The 17,706-nt window shown below is 40.2% G+C and overlaps 1 protein-coding gene across 3 annotated transcripts in view; it reads right to left on the reverse strand.

The window, feature by feature from the left end:
• Window positions 1-17,706, reverse strand: part of FHIP1A (FHF complex subunit HOOK interacting protein 1A) — a 250,330-nt gene that overhangs the window by 88,373 nt on the left and 144,251 nt on the right. For 2 of the 3 annotated variants that reach the window (XM_025922080.2, XM_086704109.1), the window contains exon 3: window positions 1,518-1,749. In XM_025922080.2, the coding sequence (XP_025777865.1) occupies window positions 1,518-1,622 (105 nt within the window). In that variant the 5' untranslated portion in view covers window positions 1,623-1,749. Of the gene's footprint in view, window positions 1-1,517; window positions 1,750-8,688; window positions 8,802-17,706 lie in introns of all 3 variants that reach the window. The other variant, XM_086704108.1, reaches the window with a different exon arrangement.

Raw genomic sequence — 17,706 nt, forward strand, 5'->3', positions numbered from 1 at the left:
TGTCTGACTTCGGCTCAGGTCATGATTTCATGCATTTGTGAGTTCAAGCCCCATGTCAGGCTCTGGGCTGGGCATGGAGACTGCTTAAGATTCTCTCTCCCTCTCCCTCTACCCCGCCTCTGCCCTCTCTCTCTCAAAAAAATAAAATTAAGTTAAATTAAAGATAAAGATAAAAATAAAAATAGGCTTTCTAAAATATTCTTCCCACACCCAATGGGCTAACAGCCACATCCCCTTGGTTCACAAACCCACTTTGGAGCTGGCACATTAAAATACTTATAAAAGTGCAAAGTCAAAGACAACTACTCTAATTATCTGGAAAACTCCTGAATTACTTTCTTCCCTTTGCTAAAGCAGACATGCCCTTAAAATCCAGAGCAAATCCATTATGATTCTAATTGTAAAAAGTCAGAGAATGGGAAATGCATAAAAAATCTTGGAAGCTTTATATGAATGACAAGAAGCTACAAAGTGCAAATGACCCAGAAGTAGAATCGATTTTGTTTTTGATCTAAACTGTGTCCCCTATAATTGTTGTGATTTGCAGGCTCAGTGCTTTAACCCCTGTGCTGTGTCCGGCCACAGGAAGGAACTGGGTAGTCATTAAAAAACTGTCACATAAATAGCCACTTACCAGCTCACCTAGGGAGTGTAATGTTGGACAAGTAGTAAAGAAGGCCAATTTTATTTATTTTACTACTTACAAACTCCCCGAGGAAAGGTGGTGAGCTGATAAATTTTCTGAACACTCAACCCTTAATTATCTCTATGAGCAGATCAGAGTTACAGAGAAGTCAAAACGAATAATCAAGAAAACTTTTATAAACAGCTTTCTAATGAATTCAGGTACTGCCAGGCATCTTCTTTTGTTAAATTACACAGGGACCACCAGCCCAAAAAATGGTAGAAGCACAGAGGTCAAATACACGAGTCAAGGGACCAAGGTCTATGCACTTGCTTGCAAACTCGCTATTTGTATAACCTCAAGCAAGTCATTTAACATCGCTAATTTTCTATTCCCTCATCTGTAAAATGAGGAAGCTAATATTAACTGCCTTGTGGGTTTGCGGAGAAGATTAAATGACATAAAGCTTAAAGCTTTTGAAGTACTCAGCACAGCACTTGGTAGGTATTTCATAAATGTGTATTTTAGTGCTATTGGAATGTGAGGACTAAATGGAAATCATCAGGGAGGAGGGAAAGAGAGTTTGTAAACAAGGTCAAGTCTACTGCAAAGTGATGCAAAAGTCACTTTAAGGCCAATTGCTGTTCTTCTAAAAATATCTGAGGAACATATATGTTCCCTAATTGCTTTTATGGCAACCATGGTTTTTAACCAGATCCCTATTCTAGGAAAGAAAAAAAAAAGTTGCTTTCCCTTCCACCTGAAAGGGTTTCCGTGCCCTATACTTCTGGAAGCCTTAGTTAGTGCCACAGAGATAGGCAATCCTGGTTCAATGTGATGGAGACCTTGAGGGCTACCTAGGCCAGCAGAGGAAGTGGAACTCATACATTACCTGTGCCCAGTGGTTTTTAAATACAATCATGCATGTTTCTGGGTCAACTCCCTGCAGGCTCACAGTCTGCTGGAGTTTACTTTCTGTCGCAACCGATGACATCATAAACCTTCATACATCAATGCTTCTAAGTCATATTTAATTTTCCAGAAAATTTGGCAAGCAGTCACTAACTTTCAAGTATCACGTAAGAAATGTAACTTCTTCACATTTCATTGTTATCTTCTGAAACCTGCAAGGACAATAACAAAAACACATCTCGTTATGTTCATATATTTAATAGGACACTGGCTATTAAATTTAAATCCAAGCATAGACATTCTCAAAGTCCAACGCAGAACAAAATATCCACGAAAGAGACATTACTACTCTATCTACGGGTTCTCCTATTTTCTCCTACCTTGCTACCAAAAATATAAAATAATGATGCTACTACCAAAGCTACATGCATGAATTAAACAATTATCAGCTTTATTTTCTCCACTACCACCAACCACAGTCCCCTAGATTGAATTTCTAATCATTCAAATCTAGTGTCTATAATCAAGCAAGAGATTATGATAACAATGTCTGTGGAGTTTAAAAACATCCAGAAACAGGAAAACCATTAGTTAACAGCGACAGAAATAAATGGCTTGATGCCACTTGGGGTACTTATAAAACAGCACCCAGACTCCTGGGTCCATTATGATTGAATTTTTTTTTTAATCAATGGCTGTCATAATGGAATTTAAAGCATTGTCAGTCATTTCATAGCTACAAACCAAGTTAAGGTTTCTAGCTTTTCTGAAAAATAATAGAATTCCAAGTAACCTTGACAAATCACAGATAGAAATGATCCATCAAAAACAAGATAGTGCTTACTCGGTGTGAGTACAAGATAGCACACTTACAAATGAAAAATGAATTATGTGGATAAAATATGAAGAAAGTATGACTACAACAGAGCCAGTAGGGAGAAAAAAGATATTGAGGTCACAGAGTGTATAGTAAATATGAGCCAGTTGCGTGTTGCTAACTCTCAGACAAAAGTGGTAAGACAATGGTATTGTCTTATCATTGTGGTCAGCCCATCCAAAGGACTGGGTACAGTTCAGAATCTTTTTTTTTTTTTTTTTTTTTTTTTAAGTGTACAAACTGGAGAGAGTTCAAAGTGATTACAGGATAATTATTAGAGCACCGGGAAACAAAATCCATGATAAAATTTCCAGACTTTCAGTGCCAAAAAAACCCCAACTATTTTCAACTGAGTAATATGAAGGGTATCACACTGGTCAACTGTTCCGCCCACTAACAATAAAGTGTGAGAAAGGGGGCTTAATGTGAGGATTCAGGTTAGACTTATGGCTCAAGTTCTTTGCGGGGAGTGAAATTAACTAGAACATAGTTAAGGAATATTCAAAACAAGGACATCTGTTGGGGGTAGAAGGCTAACCATTCAACATTCATATCTGGGGGAAAAAATGTTAGAATGTAAGAACAGAAAACTTGCTAGACGTGATCATTCTTGAGGAAAGAAAACATTTTTTAAGGAGAATGGAAGGGGATTAAAGTATGTAGAAAGAGGACAGCCTCTTTGAAGAAAGATCACACAAATTACATACCTGAGGGAAACAGCTCATGTGTATCGTCTAGGACTATATTTTATTACTCAAATTGGTGAATTTTCCAACATGTAATTCTTAATTCCTAATAATACAAATCTATTGTTTTCAATAAGACATTGCCCACTGCCAACAATAGCTCTTTGCCACTAAGAGGCATGTTTTGACAGGCCCACGTGGTGTCTTAAACACCAGGAGTGGCCTCCCCACGCACACAGGGTATACATTTCCCGTTCCCACGGTCCCCACCACTCCCTAGAATCTGACAGCCAGCGTCATCACCTCACTCTTGGTTACTGGACTGGCCCTTATTAGGTAACATTTCAGTATGTGGCCCTGCTTTACGTGATAAGAGATAAAAACAAGTTTCTGACTTAACTCCCTTGTTGTCTTAAACATAATATTTCTGTGGCAATGTCTCTTATTCAGATGCTATAATGAAAATAATGAGGAAAATCAGAGTGTTTCGGTTCATCCCAGAGGTTCAAAAAGTACAAGACTCCTTGAGACTCCTCCCAACCCCAGGATCCCCAGATTCTTCTTGTGACATAAGAAGGGAACATTCAACATGCCAACTGCTTCTAAATCAAAATTAGAAACATGCTCTCTAAGGTCTGTTAGGTTTGTTCTCAGAGGGGCTGCACATGCACTCTTTTCAGACAGTGAGACTGCATTATAGACAAGATAAATATCTTAGCTAAAGTCATAAATCACGAATTAGTTTCTTTTGTTGTTTTAATTTTACTTTATTTTATTTGAGAGAGAGAGTGGGTGTGCAAGCCAGGGGAGAGGGGCAGAGAAAGAATCCTAAGTAGGCTCCACTCTGGGACTGAGCCCGACTCAGGGCTCCATCCCACAACCCTGGGATCATGACCAGAGCCAAAATCAAGAGTCAAACGGTCAACCCACTGAGTCACCCAGGTGCCCCACAGGTTAGTTTTGATGGAAATCAAAGGTAAGTCTCTTGATTCCCAGTCCACTGTTCTTTCTAGAAATCTATATTCTCCTTTCTCCTGGCTTTAATCCCTGGCCCTATTCCCAAAGGAGGCTGTATCTTCTCTAAGAAAAGTGCATCTCGCTTGGACGATGCTTAACCAATCATATTTTTAAGGCTAAATGTGTCATAAATACAGAAGATTCTAAATGTGTCATAAATACAGAAACCACAATAACAGGTAAGCTTGGGAGAACAAGGTGGGGTGGGTATCAGGCAAGTCAAGCAAGCCATGTTTTTTTTTTTTTTTTAATTTTTTTTTTTTCAACGTTTATTTATTTTTGGGACAGAGAGAGACAGAGCATGAACGGGGGAGGGGCAGAGAGAGAGGGAGACACAGAATCAGAAACAGGCTCCAGGCTCTGAGCCATCAGCCCAGAGCCTGACGCGGGGCTCGAACTCACGCACCGCGAGATCGTGACCTGGCTGAAGTCGGACGCTTAACTGACTGCGCCACCCAGGCGCCCCGCAAGCCATGTTTAAGAAGGAGAAACTGCCAGAAGATTCTATAAATGAAAATACTTCCAACACATCCGAGACAAGAAAGCTGGATATTTCCTCCGTCTGTCTGTCTGTCTGTCTGTCTCTCATTCCCATGTTAGAGTATTAAAGCACTAGCTCATCCCCAGGGCAATAGAAAACTGAAAGAGAGGACTCCATATTTATGAGAGATGTATAAAGGCATATTTCCTCAAATGCCAAGGTTTTCAATATATTCCTGCATCTGCCTGTTCTCAGGCTTCACTTTTTTTCCCTTTTGCATTTTTTCCATTCCAGGCTTTTTATTTAACTCTCAGAGCACAGCTGAACGTCCCAAGTGAAGAACAGAGAAGGACAAAACTAAACAAAAAGCCAGGAGCAGGTAAAAGAGGCTGCAGCCACCGGAACATGTGCTCAAGTCATAAGCACGGCATTGTTGGACCTTTCTCCCCGTTCTTGCCCTCTACTCTCTGTAGCCTGACCTATAGGTGCTGGGACTGTTTAGAGGAACACTCTGGCCACATATTCAGCCTGTTCTCCCTGCAAATACCCACACGCTCTTCAACTCGAATTTCATGCCTGAGAGACAGCTCTATAAACCATTCAGAGTGACTTTTTTCTTTCTTCAAATGAACCACCAACACTGAAAAATACCCAAAGGACTCTTTCCGACAGCGGTTGCATGTGGTTTTGTGGTGTGGTTGTTGAGTTTTTTGGCATGGGGTGGGGGGGAGGAGCTACCAAAATACATGTATAGCATCTGATAAGCCAGCACAGATTCTATACTACAGACAGAACTGACTTTATTATTTCCAAAATTACTGAACAGTCAAATTTATATATCTCATTAATATTATATGTAAAAACATTTTTCATCAGTAAGGAAAGAAAAATGCTATTAAATCACTGTTGGGGATAGAGATAACTGACATAAGAATTATATGTATTCTTATTTGCTCTTTTTTGAAAGTACATTATATCTTTTATTTGGTTATGAAAAAAAGCACATGCATATGCTTCCGTACCACAGAATTATAAAATATACCATCAGATCATAAAGGCTTAGATTCTAGTTACTAGATTATACCTCTTGCCACTGCAAAAATTCCTTCAGCCTCATTCCCAAATAGACAGACATCCTTATCTAATTTCAGGCTCCTCTGAAAAGTTTAATACTGAGGAAAGCTATAAATGTGTGAAAATCACTTTCCCCCTGAACAACAAATGACTCTATTTTCATATACCCCTCTTTCACTATAAGACTGAAATTACAAAGTAAACATTTTGTCATTTAATGATATATGATCTCATACCACTCATACCATCCTTCTTTTATCTATTTAAATATAATATCTTCTAACAATGTATTATAAAAAATTCCTTAAGGAAAAGAAATGATGGTCACCTTAAGGGGAAACAAGGCCAAGGGAACATTTTTATTAAGGAAAAAATGATCATATTTGCAGGCCTAATGGGAAGGAACCAATGAACATAGAGAATTTAAATATATATGTATATTTATATACATATTTATGTGTGTGTGTGTGTGTGTGTGTCTGTGTGTGTGTGTGTGTGTGTGTATTAAGGATTTTGATATAGCAACAAGAGCAGAGGAAAGGCAAGGTCAAGAACACGGGTAGGAGAGGCCTAGACTTAAAGAAAAGCCACACTGAGTTTTTCCACAGTGAGTCGCTAAATTAGAAGCAATCTCTTGAACTTGATGAAAAGGCATGACAGGCTTCCTTCCCATTTCTCCTTCTTCCCTCCTCATATTTCTCTGGTTGGCTTGTGGAAATGCTTAGAGAGATTAGGTGGATTTAAAGTGGTAACAAAGGATAGGGCTAAGAGCTTTTAGTTCAGTCTTCCACGTGTGGAGGTCAGAAAATGTCAAGTCACCACTTGGAGACTTGAACTCTGAACTGGGAGATGGCTCCAGGACTCTAACCAGCTGTGAGACCTTGAGTAAAAAAACAGGGCTCTTGGTTTGGAACCTGATTTAGATGAGTTACTAGGATTACATGGTTATTTCTTAGGTCTCTCCCAGCTCAAAAGTCATTATTTTCTGTACTTTATTCCACTGTTTTACTAATGGGGGAGGGGTAAGAAGATAGCTTAGAAGCAGAATAATGGCCATAATATAAAAATCTTTGTAAGATTTCTAGTTATAAATGGATTCTATTTGTACTCTTTTTAACAATTAAAAGCATATTTCAGGGAGCCTGAGTGGCTCAATCGGTTGAGTGTGCAACTCTTGATTTCAGCTCAGGTCATGATCTCAGGATCATGGGATGGAGCCCCGCTTTGGGCTCTATGCTGATAGAGCCTGCTTAAGATTCCCTCTGTCTTCCTCTCCTTCTACCCCTCTCCCCAACTCATGCTTGCACGTACACACTCTCTCTCTCAAAAAAAAAGAAAAAGAAAAAGAAAAAAAAAGAAAAGGAGGTATATTAAACAAACAAACAAACAACAATTAAAGCCTAGTTCACTTAAAGAACCCAAAGCAGGGGTGCCTGGGTGGCTCAGTCGGTTAAGCGGCCGACTTCGGCTCAGGTCATGATCTCGCGGTCCGTGAGTTCAGGCCCCGCGTCGGGCTCTGTGCTGACAGCTCAGAGCCTGGAGACTGTTTCAGATTCTGTGTCTCCCTCTCTCTGACCCTCCCCTGTTCATGCTCTGTCTCTCCCTGTCTCAAAAATAAATAAAACATTAAAAAAAAAAAAAAAGAACCCAAAGCACAGGAATCAGCCATCTCTAATATAATTCAGTTTGTTTGGGTTTTTTCCTAAGCAATTGCCAATAGAAAAACTCATTGTTTTAGAATGCACTTTGGAATGCCCTGAATTGGCTGCTACTAAATACATAAAAAGTCGATTACTATAAATGTGCTTATCATGTAAAATTCCATCTAGGGGTGAAGATTCTTCAAATACTGGGAACACCTGAAGAGAGAGAAAACTTGTGCCCTCAATTATGAGTAATAGCAGTTGGTGGGGGGGGGATTCATTTTGGGTTAAACTACCTCAGCCAACCTCTACTTAGAGCCTAATAAAATCCTATTAAACCTAAATCCTCCCTGTGCTGTAATCCTCTGGCCCAGTTTCCTTTTCTCTCTGGCTGTCATATCACATAGCAATGCTGGACTGTAGAAAATAAAGCAAGCATCCAATAGGCCCTGAGTCTCCTGGACCTTGTCCTTAGCCTCCCTCAACCTGCCATAGTTTTTTGACTCTGGCTCATTCACTGCTTACTGTCCATTATTCAGTAAAGCAGAATCTTGTTGTGTCCCACCAAGTTGTAAACCGCCCATTAACAGAGTGTGCACAAGGAAAATTCTCTCGGTACGTAGATTCCACATAGTTTCAGGCTTTGATAAATGCATACTTCAAAATAGTAACTAGATTGCAGAAAACTGTCAATAACTTCTTGAAAGAATTCCATGGTTTACATTTTAATTTCACTAGAACGGGCTGCCACCGAGGTCATACCAAAGTGCCATGTGACTGATTGATAAGTAGAATGGAGAAGAAAAATTAAAATTAATATTCATATTCATACCTGAAATTTGTTTGGGGACTTAATTTTTAAGGCTATTTAAGAAACTAACCCACTACTGGCAAGGATTTAGAACGTAAAAATTATAGTTTTTGAAAATTATACGAAGTGTCGAGACATCAGCTCGCTGGTGACTGAACAGAAAAGTTTCTTGCACACATGGACTGATTTGTTGAAACATGAAAACTAAACCATTTTTGGGGAGTCTCCCCAACAAACCAGTTCACCACTACAATTTTGGTAGTATGCACCGCCCTTTCACACCACTATTTTGTTGAAAGCTATCAAGGGATAACTCAGGTAAGATTTATGCCACAAAACTGAGGTAAATGCAGAAACAAGATGAACCAACAACTTCTATGGGGTAATATTCTAAAACAGAGATTTGGGGTAAACGCTCTGAATCTAAGGACCCTCTCATACTAATGAAGTTCTTCTCAAGAAATGTTCTTCGCAAAAAAAGTTTTTGACCAACACGTTTTTTGGGCACTTTCTAGGGAAAAGCAGGTACTTTGGGAAGTTGTGCTGTTGAGTCTACACCTACCTTTATAGCTGTATCATTCAAAATTAGTTCCCTCCCAGCAGTTTTTCAAGTGCTTTCAGTGAAAATTTTCAGATACGCAATCCATAGTAGAACCAAGGTGATGTGATGATTACCTTTTGAAATAACAACATGAACAGCCCTCTTTTCAAAAAATGTCCTTCATCCATGCACGGCATAAGACATACTAAATCCAATGAGTGAAGTACCAATAAAATCCCATGCATATCCAGGAATCTCATAAATTGCGGGCATCCTTCTCTGAAGAGAGGCAGCTACAGTTTTCAGCCAATTTTAAAAAAGCGTCAATGAATTGCTCCCGTTTGAAAAAAGTTTAAAAGCCACTTTAAAGATGCATTCATGGTAAAGCCATGAAGAGTCCCAAAACAGAGGCTAACAGCCAGTTCTAGTACTAAAGGTATTACTGGAGAGACTTGTAGAATTTTTGTGACTTTAATTGTAACTAAAAGTTCTGCTGCAGCAGCGTGGGGCTGGTTCCAGCCCATGAGTAACCACGCTCTTGAATAATAATCAGGTCAGGCCTTGGTGTCCTACCAATTTCATGGCTGGCTAAGCGCTTCCACTCTTACCCAAAATACTGCAAGGTGAGGCATCAGAGGTACAAAGTGATTAGCATTTATTACAGAGTTGGCAAAGGCTTAGAAGTCAACAATTTGCTCGTCTCCGAGAACATGATCCTACGCTGATTAGGACAAAGCACTCTTCTTCACCAGTCTGTAAACGGGCCACAGAGTTGGGTGCCTTTTGCGTACTCTAAACATGACAGAAATGGAGTAAACCACTGGTGCTTGAGCTAATCGAGACTGCTGTCTTACCTTCAATCAGGTGCAATACTAGTAGCTTATGTGGTAACCTAACACTATCAAGTTCTAATTTTACATTCATTTTTTATGAACATAAAAATTATGGGGGTGCCTGGGTGGCTCAGTCGGTTAAAGCGTCTGACTTCGGTTCAGGTCATGATCTCACAGTTCCTGAGTTAGAGCCCCGCATCAGGCTCTGTGCTGACAGCTCAGAGCCTGGAGCCTGCTTCAGATTCTGCGTCTCCCTCTCTCTCTGTACCTCTCCGGCTCATGCTCTGTCTCTCCCTCTCTCTCTCTCAAAAATGGATAAACATTACAAAAAAATTATGTAAAGCTTCCTTACATGTAAATATAATAGTCCCTCTAACAAATGGTATGAAGATTTAATAGATTACATTTTCTCATCTATGAGTAGGTAAAGAATTCTAGAAGTATATAATAAAAGCCTACTGGTTTAAAGTAGTTTACCACTCACACATTTATTATTGCCATGATCAGTTTATTATTAAGATAAGATGTCATGATGATAAAAGTAAAAAAGTAAGATCTTCTAGAAGCACTGAAAAATTTCAGGGGTCAGAAGTTTTTAACTTGAAATCTTTCCCTCTTGAGCAACTACTTAAATGGGCCTCAGGAACATACAATCACGGTCCAGATTTACACACATATCCAGAGGCAATTTATGAGAACTAAAAATGAGCTCACCTCCCACACCTCAGGTGAGAACATCAACTGGTCTTCTACCTACAGGGAATGATTTGGCAATAGTCTTCAAAATTAAATTTGATCAGCAAAACGATTTCTGTGCATTTATCCTATGAAGACCCTTTCATCTTGCAAAATGGCAGGCTGAATAGTAAGAGTTGTCACACACGGAGCATGTCTCTGTGCCAGGACTATTTGAAATATATTACAACATTAAATCTTCTCAACAGTCCCATGGGCTATACTCCCCTTTTTTCACAGGTAAGGAAATTACAGAGAGGTAAAGGAAGTGGCCTAATCAAAGTCATGCAGATATCGTGGGATCTGAGCCAGACACGTCCTCTTAACCACTAGCACCTCTCTAACTACAGTGATAGCCTTTGTAGCACTGTTTAGATAGTAAACAACTGGAAAGATCCTCAATATCCCCCAGCAGTGGTCTGGTTACATAAGTTGGACACTTCTTTTTTTTTTTATTTTTTTTTTAACGTTTATTTATTATTGAGAGACAGAGAGAGACAGAGCACGAGCATGGGAGGGGAGGAGAGAGGGGAGACATAGAATCCGAAGCAGGCTCCAGGCTCTGAGCTGTCAGCACAGCTGACAGGTGCCCCAGTTGGGCACTTCTATATAATGGAAACTATGTCACAATTTTTTTTTTAAAGTAGGTAGCTCTGAATGTACCGATATCGGAAAGTCTGCCAGGATATGTACAGAACATCAAATACACCACGCCATCGTTTGTGTAAGAAAAAAAGCAATGTGTTACTCTATATGCCTGAAAATGCACAGACCATCTGTGAAGATACCCAAAAAGGTTAGCAAAGTGGCTACCTCTGCAGAAGGACATCAGGTGGCTGGGGACAGAGGAGGCAGGGAGACCTTTTTTCACTGTGTACCTTTCTTCACTTTTTGCATTTGGTACCATGGTCATGTACTACTTAGAGAAAACATTTTTTAATTTAAAATAAAAGCAGGGGCACCTGGGTGGCTCAGTCGGTGTCCCACTCTTGATTTTGGCTCAGGTCACGATTTCATGGGTCATGAGTTTAAGCCCCACATCAAGCTTTGCACTGACAGCATGGAGCCTGCTTGGAATATTCTCTCTCCCTCTCTCCCTCTCTCTCCTTCTCTCCCTTTACCCCTTCCCCCTCATGCTCTTTCCCTCAAAAAAATAAACTTTAAAAAAAGTTTATAAAATAAAAGCAAATGAACACCCAAAACAGCAGTACCCAAGTCCAGCTTAGCATAGCAATTCCAATAGACCTGATGTCTCTTCATCTCAACAGGAAAGGAAAAGTGCCTGTGCAGAAAACGCCTGATGGTGTGAACAGGGATAAAAGAGAATCTTAATAGAATATGCCATTTGTTTTCAGTTTTGTTTGTTTTTGTTTTGTTTTGGTTTTTTTAGAGAGAGGGGAGCAAGCATGCCCAAGTTGGGGAGAGGGGCAGAGAGAGAGAGAGAGAGAGAGAGAGACTCCTCAGCAGGCTACATGCTCAGCACGGAGCCCAATGCAGGGCTCAATCCCACGACCCTGGGATCATGACCCAGGCTGAAATCAAGAGTTCGACATCCAACTGACTGAGCCACCCAGGCGCCCCTACAGTATGCTGTTTGAATCAATTATAAGGACCACAAGATGTTTGAGAAAATATTCAAGAGAAGACACACAAAGGGAAAACAGCTACATCTAGAGTTCTGGCTTATTAGCTTCCAACAGACTAAATATGGATGGAAAAAAAATGTTAAGAAGGTGTAAAGAATTCAGGGCACCTGGGTGGCTCAGACAGTTAAGGGTCTGACTTTGGCTCAGGTCACGATCTCACGGTTCATGAGTTTGAGCCCCGTGTCTGGCTCTGTGCTGACAGCTCACAGTCTGGAGCCTGTTTCGGATTCTGTGTCTACCTCTCTCTACACCCCTCCGCTGCTCATGCTCTGTCTCTGTCTCAAAAATAAACATGAAAAAAAAAGTGCAAAGAATTCAGAAGAGTGGCAGTCTTACTGTTAAGGACCACTTTTCTAATACTTATTTTTAAATTATTGTGTAATAATACTTAGTTAAAATTTATGTAGTTTACCTTTCCCTATGGGGTTCATAGCTCTGGGAATTTAGAGAGTTAATGTCTTGCCAAAATTTTTGTCAGTCTAGATCACTGGTTCTCCAAATGTCGTTGGAGGAATCCTGTGTTCTCCATGGTTCTCAATAATTTTTTAAGGACCTCTTTTTAAGACAAAACAAAATCCGTCAAAGTAAAAGTAAAAAATCAAAAAAAAATACATCAGTCACAGCTCACTATGAAGATTTCTCTTATTTTAAAAATCGTCCAGCATTACAGTTTACTGTAGTTGTTATAGTTGAGCGATTTCACCACCATGCACTAAAACTTATTTTTTTTAACGTTTATTTATTTTTGAGACAGAGAGAGACAGAGCGTGAATAGGGGAGGGGCAGAGAGAGAGGGAGACACAGAATCTGAAACAGTCTCCAGGCTCTGAGCTGTCAGCACAGAGCCCGACGCGGGGCTCAAACTCACGGACCGCGAGATCATGACCTGAGCCGAAGTCGGACGCTTAACTGACTGAGCCACCCAGGCTCCCTGCACTAAAACTTTTTAAATGTTGTCTTTCTTAATAGGATTTTTTTCTACTTGTACAAACCCCATTCTTCCAAACTAACATTTGCCATTGAAAACCGAATATTATGCACCTACAAATACATTTCTTAAACTTTCTCGTTTAAAAATATTGCACTCATTAACGGCAGATCTCACTACACCGAAGCCTCCATTTTGCCACAAGCATCATCCTGTGGAAGTGGAGAATAGAACTTGGTAAGAGATCGGTTACCTCCAAACAAAGCAGTGCTTTCCCTCAATGAGAGGTACATGCTCTCTCACTCTCCCTGCGCACAGAGATGCACACACGGTGCACGCACACACACACACAAGTCTAGTTCTGCACACAGATGGAAACACTAATCACTACTTGCTGCCTTTTCAGAGACGCTACAGTACAAAAGCCATATGTAATTTGCAATTAACAAAGGGTAATAGAGGCTCTAATTTCTGCTTGGGGGGTCCAGAATTTAGGCTGACTGTGATGCCTTTCCAAGAAATAAAAGCAAAGCTGAAGCGACTCGTATTAAGCAGTTCCACTGTTGCAGCAAGGATGGCTTATTGACTGGATGGCTGCCAGCCCCCTAGCAGACCTGCTGAGAGGCTGTCCTCATGGGGAGGAAGGCATTAATTTATCTATAAGCCTCCAGAAGCAACTGGGTAGATCACAGCTCTCCCATATTCTGCTTCAATTCATCTACACTTGCCTCTACAGTGACTGGCACAGCCTTGAATGGTTTCAGGCTATCCATACTTGTTTAATTAAAACTCTTCTCCACTAAATTAACATGTGTGTATCAATGTCTTCTGTACAGAGGGGAAAGAAAGAGAAAGTGAAAGCAAGAAAAGAAAAATCAAAGACGGTATTTTAAATTAAATTTTGCTTGAGATAAATGTTGCAATTGGCACTATTTCTCCCTGGAGTTAGTGTTTCAGGTGGAAAACGATGAGCAAAAAGAGTAGACAAGAGTTCCTACTTCCCCCTCAAAGCATCCTGCACTTGAGAGCTAATTAACTTCTAAAATCAAAGGAGCTGTGAAGTAGGTATGGAAGCAAAAGAGTTCCTTTTTGTGGAAGGATAATTTTATATAATATTAACATACATATGGATAATAATTCGCTTACATTCTAAACCCTGCAGAATTACCAAAGATTGACGATCTGACTCAATACCACTGGAATGGAATTGCAGCTTCTCTGTAGATTCTAATGTCCATGCCTAAGGCAATACATGCAAACACTCAAAATTACTACCGACACCCCTTAGCAAAGCCCTTGCTGGAAATCAACATACTTTGTCTCATTAAGCTGGCAAAATGGCTAGAGTATCCCAAGAAAGCAGTAGGCATTTGGGGTCGGTTGTACCAAACATAACATGTATGGTCAAATGCAGGAATGGCTTTCAGCACACTGACACATTTCACACCAGGAGAGGCAGGTGGAAGTTAGGACCAAGCAAGAAGATAGCAGGAACACATCTACAATTCCCCAAGAACAAACTCAAAATATCTGAAACTTTGAAATTATTGTTCTCTTTCTCTGATTTATTGGGGGTGGGGGAGTGGTAGGTCAAGGACATATAAGGTGGGTGAAGTTACTACACAACATAGGAGCTTGCTTCAGAATAACTCACAAGGAGGAGCCTCACAAACATTAACTACATAGCAAATCTGTGCTAATTCCAAGTAAGTTACATTTCCTGCTTTCATAGAAAAGGAATGTAGGTAAACCATCCAAGAGACAACTGGAGTAAAATTAAAGACAGATTTTTTCCATTCAGTAAACATGGCTCTGTTTCTAAAATATTTTAAATTTATGCCCACGAAAATAGCATATAAACACTGCCAGTTACAAATCCAGTAATAAACACCATACTCTGGAGAAGGATTTCCCCAACGTGAGAAAAAAGAGGACAACGGAATGGGAATCAAACAAATTTAATCTGGATTTCAGGTGGGCCTGATTGTGCTAATATTAGTATTGATCTAATGAACTGATAGTGAACTTAGTAGCAAAAACTTTGGGCTCTAGCATACAAACTGTTCATTTCTAGGTTCTTTCTATGCGAAATCTAAGAGAATTTCGAGCTTTAAACCTGACCATATCTAGTTCTAAGGGTTTCCAAACACATGCTCATTATAATTAATGTATGTTTAAAATATAAGTACTTACTTATAAGTATGGTTTATTGAGAGAATAAAACGATTTTCTCCAAAAAGTTGCCACAATCTTTGTCTGTCATGTGTTGAGAATTTAAGCACTGAGTGCAAAAAAGGTAAGGACTGCTATAATGCTAGAATTAAGTATTTTATATGATTATATCACAATAACATCTTCTTTAGTCTAACATAATCAGTATTCTATATTTGTTGCCTGCACAAAACTGTAATTACTCGTTGATTTGATCGAAATTACTAGGTGACTTGGGCAATTCAGTCTGCCAGCCAGCCTTCAGGGTAATTAGCCAAATCAACAGTATATCAAAATGACTAATATGTTTCTGAATCATAGTTTAGACTATCTGCAACATCATGGCAATGCTTAGATTCAGTTCCAAAACCTCAGTTCATCTTGTTTAACTCCGTGGACTATTTTCCTCATGATTTAATTTACTCTGTACACAAGTTGAGTTTTTCCTCCCCTTCAAGGGAAAAAGGAAAGTGACAATAAAAGCCAAAGTACAAAACTCAATGAAATCAGATACTCTTGTTTCAAAAAAGAGGAAGGGGAGGAGAGCTGTTTATTGTGTGAAAGGGGTGTAGCCAAGGAGAAGGAAACAGAACAACAACAACAACAAAAAATGGATTCTTACCAATCAAACCACCTCTCGGTGCTTCAAATTCCATTAAAGGCCACAATTCTGTTGAATTGATGCCAAATGCCTCTAAAATGTTCTTACCCAAGAAAAGTGTGTTTTTGAAAGAACAAGGAAAGCAGTACATTTAAAGGCTGGAGAAAATTTTCTTCCATTTACTTGGGTCAGTGAAACATCCATCATACAGAGACACAAACACCTTACAGAATAAAAGATCAGAAGAGCTACATTGGTAGAAGATCTAAGAGCCAGTGCCTCTGGGGGAATCAAACAAGTAACTGTCTGAACAGATCCTCCTGTGATTTCTCCCCTAAATCTAGCTTATGTGATTGGGTGGGGGGGGGGGGGGGGGGGGGAAGGGAGGAGGATCACAAAGCAGAACATGCTAGCCAAAAAATGTGATTAAAAAATAATTAATTCTGCTCTCTCTCTCTCTCTCTCTCTCTGGAGAATCTTTTCAAAGTCATTAAACAGAATAACAATATAATGAAAATTTAAAAAAAAAAAATGCTCATATTGTCTACACACTGCAACCAAGCATATGAAATAAGCATGGGCTCAGCGTAACAGCACACGCAGTGTAAATAATGGTAGATGTATTCGGTAAATGGTAGCAAAAGTGTCAAAAGGACCTGGATGCGTTTAACAGATGCTCTCAGATCTAATTCCACTTGCTTGGGCTAAAAAAGAAGCACCCTCCCCACCCCTGTCACATGTAAAGTTCAAAGAACAAGCTGTCATTGCAAGTTGAGGGGGGTAGAATTCAAAGCAGAAACATAACATGTCCACTATAATCCTGCAAAAATTTCTAGCATCCCCAAACCTCTGGCTGCCAGGATCAAAAACATTATGCTGAACACCTACTAAGTGCCTGCCTTAAATTTACCCTATTAATCTCTTTCTTCTCTAAACCTCTTAATTACATCTCCCTATGGCAATGTACTTTCTACTTTGTGTGCTAGTTATTTCAGAACCAGACTCTGGTCTCCTTGGGAGTAGGGATCACAATTTATGTTATTCATGGGTGATTTACAAAGCACTCATCCAACTGCCCAAGATGCACAGTGTGGAGCACGGAAATAAGATTTAGTCCGAGGCCTCGGGGAATAAGGAACTCACACCGGGGAGAGGTTTACCTGGGCAAGTAACAGTAATAACCAGAAGTAAGGGCTGCCATTTATGGGAGTCAGTGTACCCTGTGCTAGGTACCACATTAAACCGTCTGTGTAATTTTCACAACCATTCAATGAGTTAGGGGCTATCATACCCATTTTATAGTTGAAGGAACTGAAGCTAAAGGAAAGATGAATGGTCGCAAGGCTAACAACAAGCAGAGGCAAAGAGACCGGACAAGCTGGGAGACTGGTGAGAGAGAAGGGGAGTCCATTGCAGCAGTGGTCAAGCAAGGGCGTAGGAATGGCTTCACCAAAGAGGGGTTCTTTCACCGATACCATGTTTGTACGGGAATGTATCTGAGAGTGACACAGGGCAGCAATTCACCTGACCAAATGAGAAGTGTGTTGATAAAAATACGACGTGATTTGGGGCGCCTGGGTGGCGCAGTCGGTTAAGCGTCCGACTTCAGCCAGGTCACGATCTCACGGTCCGTGAGTTCGAGCCCCGCGTCAGGCTCTGGGCTGATGGCTCAGAGCCTGGAGCCTGTTTCCGATTCTGTGTCTCCCTCTCTCTCTGCCCCTTCCCCATTCATGCTCTGTCTCTCTCTGTCCCAAAAATAAATAAACGTTGAAAAAAAAATTTTTTTTTAAAAAAAAGAAAGTTGCCAAGGGGCACCTGGGTAGCTCAGTTGGGTTAAGCATCCGACTTTGGCTCAGGTCATGATCTCATGGTTGGTGGGTTCAAGCCCCGCGTCGGGATCTGGGCTGATGGCTCGGAGCCTGGAGCCTGCTTCCGATTCTGTGTCTCCCTCTCTCTCTGCCCCTCCCCCGTTCATGCTCTGTCTCTCTCTGTCCCAAAAATAAATAAACGTTGAAAAAAAAAATTAAAAAAAAATACGACGTGATTCTCTACATTCTAGGTCTTAATGAAATGTCTCCATTTGTT

The sequence above is a fragment of the Puma concolor genome, chromosome B1, assembly GCF_028749965.1.
Source record: "Puma concolor isolate L17-30 chromosome B1, mPumCon1.1.hap2, whole genome shotgun sequence".
NCBI lineage: Eukaryota > Metazoa > Chordata > Mammalia > Carnivora > Felidae > Puma > Puma concolor.